This window comes from Myotis brandtii, unplaced genomic scaffold (genome assembly GCF_000412655.1).
Source record: "Myotis brandtii unplaced genomic scaffold, ASM41265v1 scaffold1563, whole genome shotgun sequence".
Taxonomy (NCBI): Eukaryota; Metazoa; Chordata; class Mammalia; order Chiroptera; family Vespertilionidae; genus Myotis; species Myotis brandtii.
The window spans coordinates 425533-437113 of NW_005355679.1; the positions used below are offsets into that span (position 1 = coordinate 425533).

The 11581-nt window shown below is 57.3% G+C and overlaps 1 protein-coding gene across 1 annotated transcript in view; it reads left to right on the top strand.

The window, feature by feature from the left end:
* Window positions 1–6535: 6535 nt before the first annotated feature.
* RET (ret proto-oncogene) overlaps window positions 6536–11581 on the top strand; it is a 40859-nt gene continuing 35813 nt past the window's right edge. The window contains exons 1-4 of the mRNA XM_014536075.1: window positions 6536–6566; window positions 6876–7139; window positions 8690–8977; window positions 10999–11243. Coding sequence (XP_014391561.1) covers window positions 6560–6566; window positions 6876–7139; window positions 8690–8977; window positions 10999–11243 — 804 coding nt within the window. The 5' untranslated portion in view covers window positions 6536–6559. The remainder of the gene's footprint in view (window positions 6567–6875; window positions 7140–8689; window positions 8978–10998; window positions 11244–11581) is intronic.

The following is an 11581-nucleotide window of genomic DNA, read 5'->3' on the forward strand; positions in this document are numbered from 1 at the left end:
TTCATGCTGCGCTGCAGATGGGGCAGCATGATTCAGCTGAGCCTGGCTGCTTGGTGGCAAGTGGCCTGTGGGGTCAGGAGTGGCTGACGGAGGCTGGGTGAGCCTTGTGGTGTCGTCCTGGTGAGGGGGCATGGCATCTTGCCTGGGGTGTGGCAGAGGGCAATCTGTGGGCTGGTCTAAGGGGTGAAAGAGGAAAGGGCTCAGGGTGACTCTGAGTTGTTGGGCCTAAATGGGGCAGAAGGAGAGGAGCCTTGACTGGGGTGGGAAGAGGGGGAGGAGCAGGGGAGGGCACTCTCTAAGCCAGACTAGGCCATGGCAGTGGAACGGTTGATGCCGAGACGCATCTGGCACTTGGGGTCGAGGTGTCCGGCTGGTGAACTGGCAAGCACTGCCGTGTCTGCAATGGTAGCAGTTAGAACCGGGGACGCTGCCGTTGGCTACAGGAGAATTTGGAGAGAGAATAGGCGCTCCCGTCACCTAGAGGAGGAGACGAGCATGGGAGGTGAGCAAGCTGGTGGGGGGTGGGAGGTGGTCGTGGTGAAACTGGAGAACTCCAGACGCAGGTCCTACAGCACCTGGAGAAGAGACGCCAGGGAGTGCCAATTAGGATGAGTGTGGAGTCTCAGCAGCAACAGAAACAGAAAGACATTGGCTCTGCCTTTACAGGACCGACAGCTCTGCCCGGCTAAACTGCCTTCCAAGAAGGAGGTAAAAGTATTTTTAAATTTTTTTTAATTTTCCAAGTACAGTGGACATACAATATTATCTGAGTTTCAGGTAGACACTCCCTACCCCATTCTCTTGCTTACTTAGTGCAGACGCACTGAGCCCTGCCAGGCCGTGATAAGTTAGCGATCACCCTGTAAGTCTAGAGTCGGTAAAAGGCAAGAAAGAGACAGGCAAGACCCAGGTTCGTGTTTGCTGTGAGTGGGATGGAGTGGACGGGAGGCTTGTGGGGGCAGCAGTTTAGCTTAGTGTCCAGTAAGGCTGGCCATGGGTTCATGGTGTTTGCTATAGGGTCTACTTTCAGGGTAAATGTGATGTAAAATGTATTCCTTCTATGTCTCAGATATTCAACTAGAATAAAGAGAGTAGTGAATGGGATATAGGAGAAGGGACCGTGGGGGGACAAGCCAAATGCTGAGAGGCTGATGGTGCCGAGTACTTGTGCCTGGATCCTGGCTCGAGGCTGGAAGGACCCCTCCACAGGGACAGCTGGCCGGCAGGGGGCGGGGCCCCCTGGGGAGGAGCCCATGATAGCTGCCTGCCTCCCAGTGAAGCTGTTACCCAACAACCCGGTTGAGATGTTGACACCTGGTGTTGTTAGGTCGTTTTATTTACTTGCAGCAAGTAAAGGAGACAGGGAATTCACATCCTAGCTCTGTCTCCCTCAAGTGAGGCTTAGCCATTGCTTATAGAGACCATTTGGTTAATTACTTGTTAATTTCTCCTTTGAAATTGGCTACACTTACCTGGTTGGGTTCCTGGCAAGCTCATCCTGTTTACAGCTGTATCTGCAAAATACTGTGCTACATTGTAACATTTAGCAAGAAAATGTATAAGAACGCCTGGACCTTGAGACATAAACAACAAAGATAGCATTAGGAAATCGCCTCTTAAAGAAACTGCTGGGCCAAAACCGGTTTGGCTCAGTGGATAGAGCGTCGGCCTGCGGACTGAAGGGTCCCAGGTTCGATTCCGGTCAAGGGCGTGTACCTGGGTTGCGGGCACATCCCCAGTGGGAGATGTGCAGGAGGCGGCTGATCGATGTTTCTCTCTCATCGATGTTTCTGGCTCTCTATCTCTCTTCCTTCCTCTCTGTAAAAAATCAATAAAATATATTTAAAAAAAAAATAAAAAATAAAGAGACTGCTGGGCCTGAATAAAACCGTTACCTGCACCTCCCAGCGCTCAGCCCGGGCAGGAGTGGGCTGCCTGGTGAAGGGGCCTGCGGGAAGGGCCTGGCCTGCACACATGCAGGTGCTGCTGCTGACCACACGCACTTCTTGGGCCACACCGTTTCACAATTTCTTTTTCTTAAGGGCCCCAAATCTGGCTTTCATGTTGCCATTTTTAGTTGTCTGGGGCTCTATGGGTCTCCGTGGCAGGGAGACTCCTGCCTTTATCCCGACTCCTACCACCACTTCGTTAGCTGTTGTGCTGAACCCCAAGATGTAGAATCTCCAGCAGTTTGACCTTGGTGACACTCGTCCCCTCCCAGGACCAGTGTTCTTAACTGTGAAATGGGGTAGTAAAGGGGCCTGCACATCGTGGTTTTGAATCTGAAGTGAGAGGTTTCCACAATGTGCACCTGTGCAGAGGGGAGGCCTGTCTGCACCCACACTGGCTGCTCCTCTCTCCAGCATGTCCTCCTCTGGTTCAGTTGGAGAAACTGAGGCTCGGAGGAGGCCAGCACTCTGTAGGCCATGGAAATGGACACCAGTGGCCCTTCCAGGCCCTCATCCACCCACCGAGACTGGGCGCATCCTTTGTGGGGCCCAGCATAGAATGGAGATGTGCACCCCTTGCACACATCTTGTAAAGAAAACCCTTCTGGGAGTAGAAATTCAAGACCGTGACAACAGTGCATTCAACCAGGTGTGGGCCCTTTGGGACTGCCCAGGCTACACCCCCTTGAGGCGGGCCCTGCACCCACATCCTCTCCCTCCCGCCCCTGGAGCATATGTTTTTCCATCTAGAAGTGTTTGTGACAAGGAGGAGCATTAAGTCAGCATGCCCCGCTCCAGGCGCCACCTGGAAGGCATTTTAAGTGCATTTAGGTCTGTTTCTGCTCACAGTCATAGCCTGGCCCACAAACCCCTTTTGGCAGCAACAGCCTGGGCCCCACACGGATCCTGCAGGGCTGGGCTCCATGAGCTGGGAGCAGACAGGGCCCGTTCTCCCCTGCAGATGTGGTCTGTGTTGGGGGCTGGATCAGCTTGGGGGTAGGGGCTCCCAGGAGCTCGGCTCATCCCACACCCCAGCCCCTGAACCACTGGAAGGGCTGCCCTCCCCAAAGGAGGAGCCCCACACTGGATCTGCTCCTACCTACCTGGCAGGTGGACCCCTGAGCAGAGCATCTGCCCCCTGCCCCCCACTGACCCGTCCTCAAGGCCCTCCTCGCGGGCTGGCTCCAGAGGCAGTGGCTCTCACCCAGTGACCAGGGCCAGGGTGTGTGTCCCAGCAGAGCAAGCTGGCAGCAGCTCTGTTGCCTCTCATCACATATGCCTGGTCCCAGCCACCGCAGTGCTCCCAAGGACCCCACCTCTGTGGGGGTGTCGGGCCTCTGGGGGACCCAGGCTGCCCAGGCCTGTGTGCTGTCTTGTGGACCCGCACCTGCCCTCCCCCGACCCGAGCCGGGTTCCCTGTAGCCCTGGGAGCTGGGATCTCAAAAGTATTTTTAAATTTTTTTTAATTTTCCAAGTACAGTGGACATACAATATTATCTGAGTTTCGGGTAGACACTCCCTACCCCATTCTCTTGCTCACTTAGTGCAGACGCACTGAGCCCTGCCAGGCTGTGATAAGTTAGCGATCACCCTGTAAGTCTAGAGTCGGTGAAAGGCAAGAGACAGGCAAGACCCAGGTTCGTGTTTGCTGTGAGTGGGATGGAGTGGACGGGAGGCTTGTGGGGGCAGCAGTTTAGCTTAGTGTCCAGTAAGGCTGGCCATGGGTTCATGGTGTTTGCTATAGGGTCTACTTTCAGGGTAAATGTGATGTAAAATGTATTCCTTCTATGTCTCAAATACTCAACTAGAATAAAGAGAGTAGTGAATGGGATATAGGAGAAGGGACCGTGGGGGGACAAGCCAAATGCTGAGAGGCTGATGGTGCCGAGTACTTGTGCCTGGATCCTGGCTCGAGGCTGGAAGGACCCCTCCACAGGGACAGCTGGCCGGCAGGGGGCGGGGCCCCCTGGGGAGGAGCCCATGATAGCTGCCTGCTTCCCAGTGAAGCTGTTACCCAACAACCCGGTTGAGATGTTGACACCTGGTGTTGTTAGGTCGTTTTATTTACTTGCAGCAAGTAAAGGAGACAGGGAATTCACATCCTAGCTCTGTCTCCCTCAACTGAGGCTTAGCCATTGCTTATAGATACCATCTGATTAATTACATGTTAATTTCTTCTTTGAAATTGGCTACACTTACCTGGTTGGGTTCCTGGCAAGCTCATCCTGTTTACAGCTGTATCTGCAAAATACTGTGCTACATTGTAACATTTAGCAAGAAAATGTATAAGAACGCCTGGACCTTGAGACATAAACAACAAAGATAGCATTAGGAAATCGCCTCTTAAAGAGACTGCTGGGCCTGAATAAAACCGTTACCTGCACCTCCCAGCGCTCAGCCCGGGCAGGAGTGGGCTGCCTGGTGAAGGGGCCTGCGGGAAGGGCCTGGCCTGCACACATGCAGGTGCTGCTGCTGACCACACGCACTTCTTGGGCCACACCGTTTCACAATTTCTTTTTCTTAAGGGCCCCAAATCTGGCTTTCATGTTGCCATTTTTAGTTGTCTGGGGCTCTATGGGTCTCCGTGGCAGGGAGACTCCTGCCTTTATCCCGACTCCTACCACCACTTCGTTAGCTGTTGTGCTGAACCCCAAGATGTAGAATCTCCAGCAGTTTGACCTTGGTGACACTCGTCCCCTCCCAGGACCAGTGTTCTTAACTGTGAAATGGGGTAGTAAAGGGGCCTGCACATCGTGGTTTTGAATCTGAAGTGAGAGGTTTCCACAATGTGCACCTGTGCAGAGGGGAGGCCTGTCTGCACCCACACTGGCTGCTCCTCTCTCCAGCATGTCCTCCTCGGGTTCAGTTGGAGAAACTGAGGCTCGGAGGAGGCCAGCACTCTGTAGGCCATGGAAATGGACACCAGTGGCCCTTCCAGGCCCTCATCCACCCACCGAGACTGGGCGCATCCTTTGTGGGGCCCAGCATAGAATGGAGATGTGCACCCCTTGCACACATCTTGTAAAGAAAACCCTTCTGGGAGTAGAAATTCAAGACCGTGACAACAGTGCATTCAACCAGGTGTGGGCCCTTTGGGACTGCCCAGGCTACACCCCCTTGAGGCGGGCCCTGCACCCACATCCTCTCCCTCCCGCCCCTGGAGCATATGTTTTTCCATCTAGAAGTGTTTGTGACAAGGAGGAGCATTAAGTCAGCATGCCCCGCTCCAGGCGCCACCTGGAAGGCATTTTAAGTGCATTTAGGTCTGTTTCTGCTCACAGTCATAGCCTGGCCCACAAACCCCTTTTGGCAGCAACAGCCTGGGCCCCACACGGATCCTGCAGGGCTGGGCTCCATGAGCTGGGAGCAGACAGGGCCCGTTCTCCCCTGCAGATGTGGTCTGTGTTGGGGGCTGGATCAGCTTGGGGGTAAGGGCTCCCAGGAGCTCGGCTCATCCCACACCCCAGCCCCTGAACCACTGGAAGGGCTGCCCTCCCCAAAGGAGGAGCCCCACACTGGATCTGCTCCTACCTACCTGGCAGGTGGACCCCTGAGCAGAGCATCTGCCCCCTGCCCCCCACTGACCCGTCCTCAAGGCCCTCCTCGCGGGCTGGCTCCAGAGGCAGTGGCTCTCACCCAGTGACCAGGGCCAGGGTGTGTGTCCCAGCAGAGCAAGCTGGCAGCAGCTCTGTTGCCTCTCATCACATACGCCTGGTCCCAGCCACCGCAGTGCTCCCAAGGACCCCACCTCTGTGGGGGTGTCGGGCCTCTGGGGGACCCAGGCTGCCCAGGCCTGTGTGCTGTCTTGTGGACCCGCACCTGCCCTCCCCCGACCCGAGCCGGGTTCCCTGTAGCCCTGGGAGCTGGGATCTCGGGCACGCCCCTCCGGCCAGGGTCAGCGTCTCCCTTCCCCATGGCATTCCCAGCTCTTCCCCCAGCCCCTCAGTGAGCAGGGTTTCAGGCAGCGTTCACATAGGTGGAAATGCACACACCTTGGCTGTACATTGTTGACTAACGGATGTGCCCACGTGACCCCCACCCCATCAGGATATGGAACCTCTCTGTTCCCCAGAACGTTCTCTCCTGTCCTTCCCAGTCTGCTGCCCCCCGTCCCCCGCCGCCCCCAACAGGTAGCCAGTCAGATGTCTATCACCTAAAAGCAGTCTAGGATCATGCCATACGTATTGGTTTGTGCCTGACTCTCTCAAGTGGCCTGATGTCTGAGACCGCCCCAAGTCATCGTGTGTGTCGCTAGCCCGCCCCTAGGATGCCGCGCTCTGGCAAACACGGCTTACCTGTTCACCCTTGAAGGGCGTCGGGCTGCTTCTGGCTCAGGGCTGTGAATAACCCTGTCATTTGTGAGTAAATCATCTGATGGACGTGTGTTTTCATTCCTCTTGGACCAATGGAGTGGAATTTCTGGGTCATATGGTAGGAGTGTGTTTAACTTTAGATAAAAATGTGTTTCTTTCTGATAAAGTACTTTACTCATTTCTGGCGACTCTTGCCTGCCCAGCCCGTGTGGCGGCGTCTTCTACACGGGAAACTCCGGCTCCAGGTGACCTGCTCAGAAGCCTGCGGGAAGCCCCGTCCACGTGGGTCATGCGCTTATGGAGCGTGGGTGGTGGAGAATGGTTTTGCAGCTGCTGTTGGTAGACTGCCTTTTCCTCCTTTCTCTGTTTGAAAGCAGGACATTTTCAGCTAGTGTTTAACTATACAAATAATTGTGTGTCAGTGTTCTTGGAACTGCAGATGAAAAGTCCTACTCAGTTCAGAGTTTTAAATGAGTGAGTTCCTTTTGCCCATGAGAATCTTTTATCCAAGTGTGAAATGAAGCCGCTGGGAATGCCAGTGTGCCTCCGAGGCCTGCTTCTGGCTCCATCACCGCCCCTCCCCCTCCCTCACGAGATTCCCTGCTCCCCGCAGCCCCGCTGGGACTCTACTTCTCCAGGGACGCTTACTGGGAGAAGCTGTACGTGGACCAACCGGCCGGGACGCCCCTGCTCTACGTGCACGCCCTGCGCGACGCCCCCGATGAGGTGCCCAGCTTCCGCCTCGGCCAGCACCTCTACGGCGCCTACCGCAAACGGCTGCACGAGAACGACTGGATTCGCATCCAGGAGGACACGGGCCTTCTCTACCTGAACTGGAGCCTGAACCACAGCTCCTGGGAGAAGCTCAACATACGCAGTAAGGCTGCCCCACCCCGCCTCCTCCCCCCACGCCCACGGCACACCCACGCTGAGGCTCAGGGGGGACTCTGCTGTGTGAGAGTGAAGGAGACTGACCTGGGGAGGGAGCCAGGACAAGTTTTGGGGCAGCTGATGGCCCTGGGCCTTGTGCTGCTTCCAGGACTTGGAAGGACCTGAGTGAAGGATGGGGTGCTTCCTCCACAATGGACCCAGATGCCTTTACCAGTTAACAAGGATTTGGGGCTATGAGAGAGGGGTTATGAGGGGCTGGAAAACCCCAAGGTTTCCATTTAGCGAATGATCTGGCACTTGCCGGAGAAGCAGCACTTTTCTCAGAAAGCCTGTCTCACCATCAGCAGCAAGCTGCTCTTGGCACCTGCTGGGGACTTGGGTCGGGTGCCAGGGAGGAGAGTGGAGCAGATGGAAGATCTGGCCAGGCCCTCAGAGCAGGGGTCAGAGCCCGGTGGAGGCCATGCGTGACCCTGGCGCAGGCAAGGGAAGGGGTGTGAAGCAAGTAGGGTTGTGCCTTGTGGCACAAAATGGTGATTGTACACCCAGTTGGTCCCCGCTGGGCCCTCACACCAGCCCTGAGCTGCCGTGTGCGGGTGAGAGGCAGGCAGCCTGTGAATACCCGTGGGTGTCACTGCCCAGCAGAGCAGAATGACTGCACCCATTTGCCAAGTGAAATCAGGGTCCCCAAGTAAGGAGGGCAGCCCAGACGGTTGCTGGGGGAGGTGGTATCTGAGACGGGTCTTGTTTATGCACACAGTTGCCATCATCTTTATCCCAAGGCCCCTGAGGGGACTTGAGGAGCAGGGCTTGGGTGGAGGCCGGAGTGGAAGTTGCTACGGACGCCGTCTCATTGGCGGCCTCTTCAGGAGAGCAGCCCCGTGCACTGCTGTGGCCGGCAGGGGAGAACGCACACACTCATTTCAACAGGGAACATTTGTACAGAGAATTACTAACCATGACGGGGGACTGGCAAAAAGACACAGGCTAGTGAGAGGCAAAGAGAAGTCATGAGTATGGAGACGTGAGGGGCAGCCACTGCCCTCGGCTGAGAGAAGGGGTTCAGGAGTCCCCCACCCAGCTGAGGTCCAGACCTCATTCAAAGGGGAGTCACTGTGGTGCCTCCATCATGGAATTTGCTGGAGATCCCATCTCTAGGTGCAAGGTACTCTGTGCACAGCGTGTCTCTGCCGGGCTCCTTGATGGAGCTGCCTGGGGAGGGTGTGGAGGCCCCGGGAAGCCCTCCGCCTGGGGCTAGACCCAGCCAGGGCCCCCCTCTGAGGGCAGTGATTGAGCTGAGACCTGACTGACAGGAAGGGTTGGCCCGTGATGAATCTCTAGGCAGAGGAAGCAGACAGACCCCAGGTCCAGGCAGTGGGGGGCAGCAGGAGGTGACAGCCAGGTCAGAGCTCAGCAGGACCCGAGGACCACAGTGGGGACTGGACTTTACACCCCCCTGGAGCTCCCGCCCTCCCCTTCCTGCTCCACACCACCTGGAGGTGTGGCTGACGCCCCTGGGCCTGACCGCTCTCTCTGCAGATGGCGGCTTCCCCCAGCTCACCGTCTACCTCCAGGTCTTCCTGTTGCCCACACCCCTGCGTGAGGGCGAATGCCAGTGGCCAGGCTGTGCCCGCATCTACTTTTCCTTCATCAATGCCTCCTTCCCGGCGTGTGGCTCCCTCAAACCCCGGGAGCTCTGCTTCCCCGACAGGGAGCCCTCCTTTCGAATTCGGGAGAACCGGCCTCCGGGCACCTTTCACCAGTTTCGCCAGCTGGCAGTACAGTTCCTCTGCCCCAACATCAGCATGGCCTACAGGCTCCTGGGAGGTGAGTGCGGGCCTCACGGCCGTTCCTCGGTGCCTGCTGGGTGCCAGGCACAGGGGTGTGAGCCACCACACCATCCGTTCCTCTCACATTCCAGAAGGTCTGCTGTGTGCCTGCAGTGGGCCAGGCACCGTGCTAAGGGCTAAGGAGGTGACAAACCTGCAGAAGCCCAGCCTGGGGCTTCCGTTCCTGTGGAGGATGGAGAGCACCCGTGTACTGGGGCATCAGCAGCCTCTGAACGGGCGAGGTGGGAGCGAGGCCAGGAGCATGGAGCGGTGCAGCTGCTGTCTGCAGCTGGGTGGCCAGGGACGGAGGCACTGGAGCCGTGGCGGGAGTGCCACGGGGCGGGGGGAGGACTCCACGGAGGGGTGTGCTGTGCGTGACGGGAGGTCAGGATTGCACGAGGGCAGAGAAGTTTCTGGGGAGCGGCCTGGGCTGCCCACGGAGGGACTGGGAAGTCGTGGAAGGCTTTCGAGGGGGGCATTGACAGGACCTAACTTACCTTTAAAGGCTTAGTCTGGCTGCTGTGTTAGGGATGATGGGGGTGGGGCGGTTTAGGAGGATGAGGACAGGAGGAGGGTGTAGCCCGGGCGGGCAGCAGGCTCTGCCAGGTGTGAAGGAGGGTCCAGCAGGACTTCCCGATGAGCTGCCTGTGGGTGCTGAGGGGAAGAGGAGCCCACACAGGCTGCAGGATTCTGCCTGAGCAGCTGTGAGGGCGGGCGGTTGGGGGGAGGGGGATGTGATCCCCGTGCAGGTGAAGGAGGGTGGCTAAGTGGACACCTGAGAAACCGTTTAAAGACAAGGAACAGGCACTGAAAAAGGACACGGAGGCTGGACTGCTCGTCTGTGGAACCTGGATTCACACCAGGTGTATCCCACTCTGTAGTAACGTCAGAGGAATCTCGGTGAAATAAAAGCCGTCCCTCACACTGCCCGTCCTTGCATCTGTCCGGGGCAGGGATACAGATCTTTGCAAGACTGTCCCAAAGCACATGGTTTAGCGCGCTGCTCCTTCTGGCTGAGAATCACATAACTAAACTTTGTTGAGCATGTTTTTTGTAACCATAACAGTAGAGGGAAACAGTATATGATACGCATTCTCCACATGTGTCATCCACATGTTACTATGTGGCTCTGATGTGAGAGACTTGTGATTTCCCACCAAGTGGCAGTGACGTCACCCTCCGCGCTGACCCCCCAGCCCTCAGCGTTCCCCGTCTCTGGGTTTTCCTGGAGGATGAAATTCCAGGACAGACTTGGGTTGGAAAGTGTGTTGTCATTACTGGCCCTCCCCTCGCTGGGTTTCAGGAGGATGCAGGAGTCACTAAATGCACAGCTGTGCCGGGCGAGAAGCAGGCGTGTTAGTCTCGTCCACTCATCCTCTGCTGGGGAAACTGGGGCACCCAGCGACCAGCCTCGAGCCAGCCAGCCAGCCAGGGGCTGTAGAGCAGGATGCGAACCTGGCAGTGGAAATAGCGTGTGTTGACAGCAAATCACTCACTAGTTGTCCCCTGTGTTTGTTTTCTAGTGGTGGGATTGTGCCTTGACTTCTCACATTCTCTAAAATGAGCACGTATTACTTCCATAATTTAAAAAAAACTAACATTTTTTTCGAAAAGCAGCAAATGCTGGCAGCTGGATCTCTGGGCCTACAGCCTGGCTGAGCTGATGCCAGCCACAGCACAGGCCAGGAGGGCAAAGGGGTGCAGGGCCCTCCCTAGGTGATGAGGATGGGACCTGAGGCAGGCCTCCCGGTCCTCGTCCTCCATCAGCACCACCAGGCCAGGAGGGCAAAGGGGCGGTGATGAGGATGGGACCCGAGGCAGGCCTCCCGGTCCTCGTCCTCCATCAGCACCATTGACGGCTGCAGCCACAGGAAGCTCACGAGCACACAGTCCTGCAGACGGTGTCCCTGCTGATCCACAGAGCCGCTCCCCTGCACCGCACCTGCTGGGCCCTGAGAATGCAGCGCAGCCTGTCCCCAGCCCAGGTCACACTGGGGGTTCCTGGTCTGCTTTGCACAGGTGAGAACCTGCCCTTCCGCTGCGCCTCCGACAGCCTAGAGGTGAGCACATGGCGGGCCCTGGACCGTGAGCGCCAAGAGAAGTATGAGCTGGTGGCCGCCTGCACAGTGCGCCTGGGCGCACGGAAGGAGGAGGAGGTGATGGTGCCCTTCCCCGTGACTGTGTACGACGAGGACGACTCGGCGCCCTCCTTTCTGGACGGTGTTGACACCGCCAGTGCCGTCGTGGAGTTCAAGCGGAAGAAGGTGTGTCCCCCTGTGTGCTTGTGTGTTGTCTGTTGGCCCGTCTGTTGAGTGTGTTTCTCCATCCAGCCATCAGCCTGACCATCCCTCTAGTTTTTCGTGTCAGTTGTCAGGGCATTCTGCCTGCCTCCAGGGTAACCCGGCCAGCTCCCAGCTGGCCCCTGACTGGGGTGGCCAGGGCCCTGGGGACCCAGCCTGTGTCCCAGCAGGCGGGTGAAGCTAAGGGCCTGCCTCTAGGGGCAGACATGTGCCCCCAGGAGGGGAGAGAACAGCAGCTGGCTGGAGGGCGCTCCCTTCCACCAGCACTCAGTCTGCAGAGGGTGGGTGGGAGGGCTTCCAGG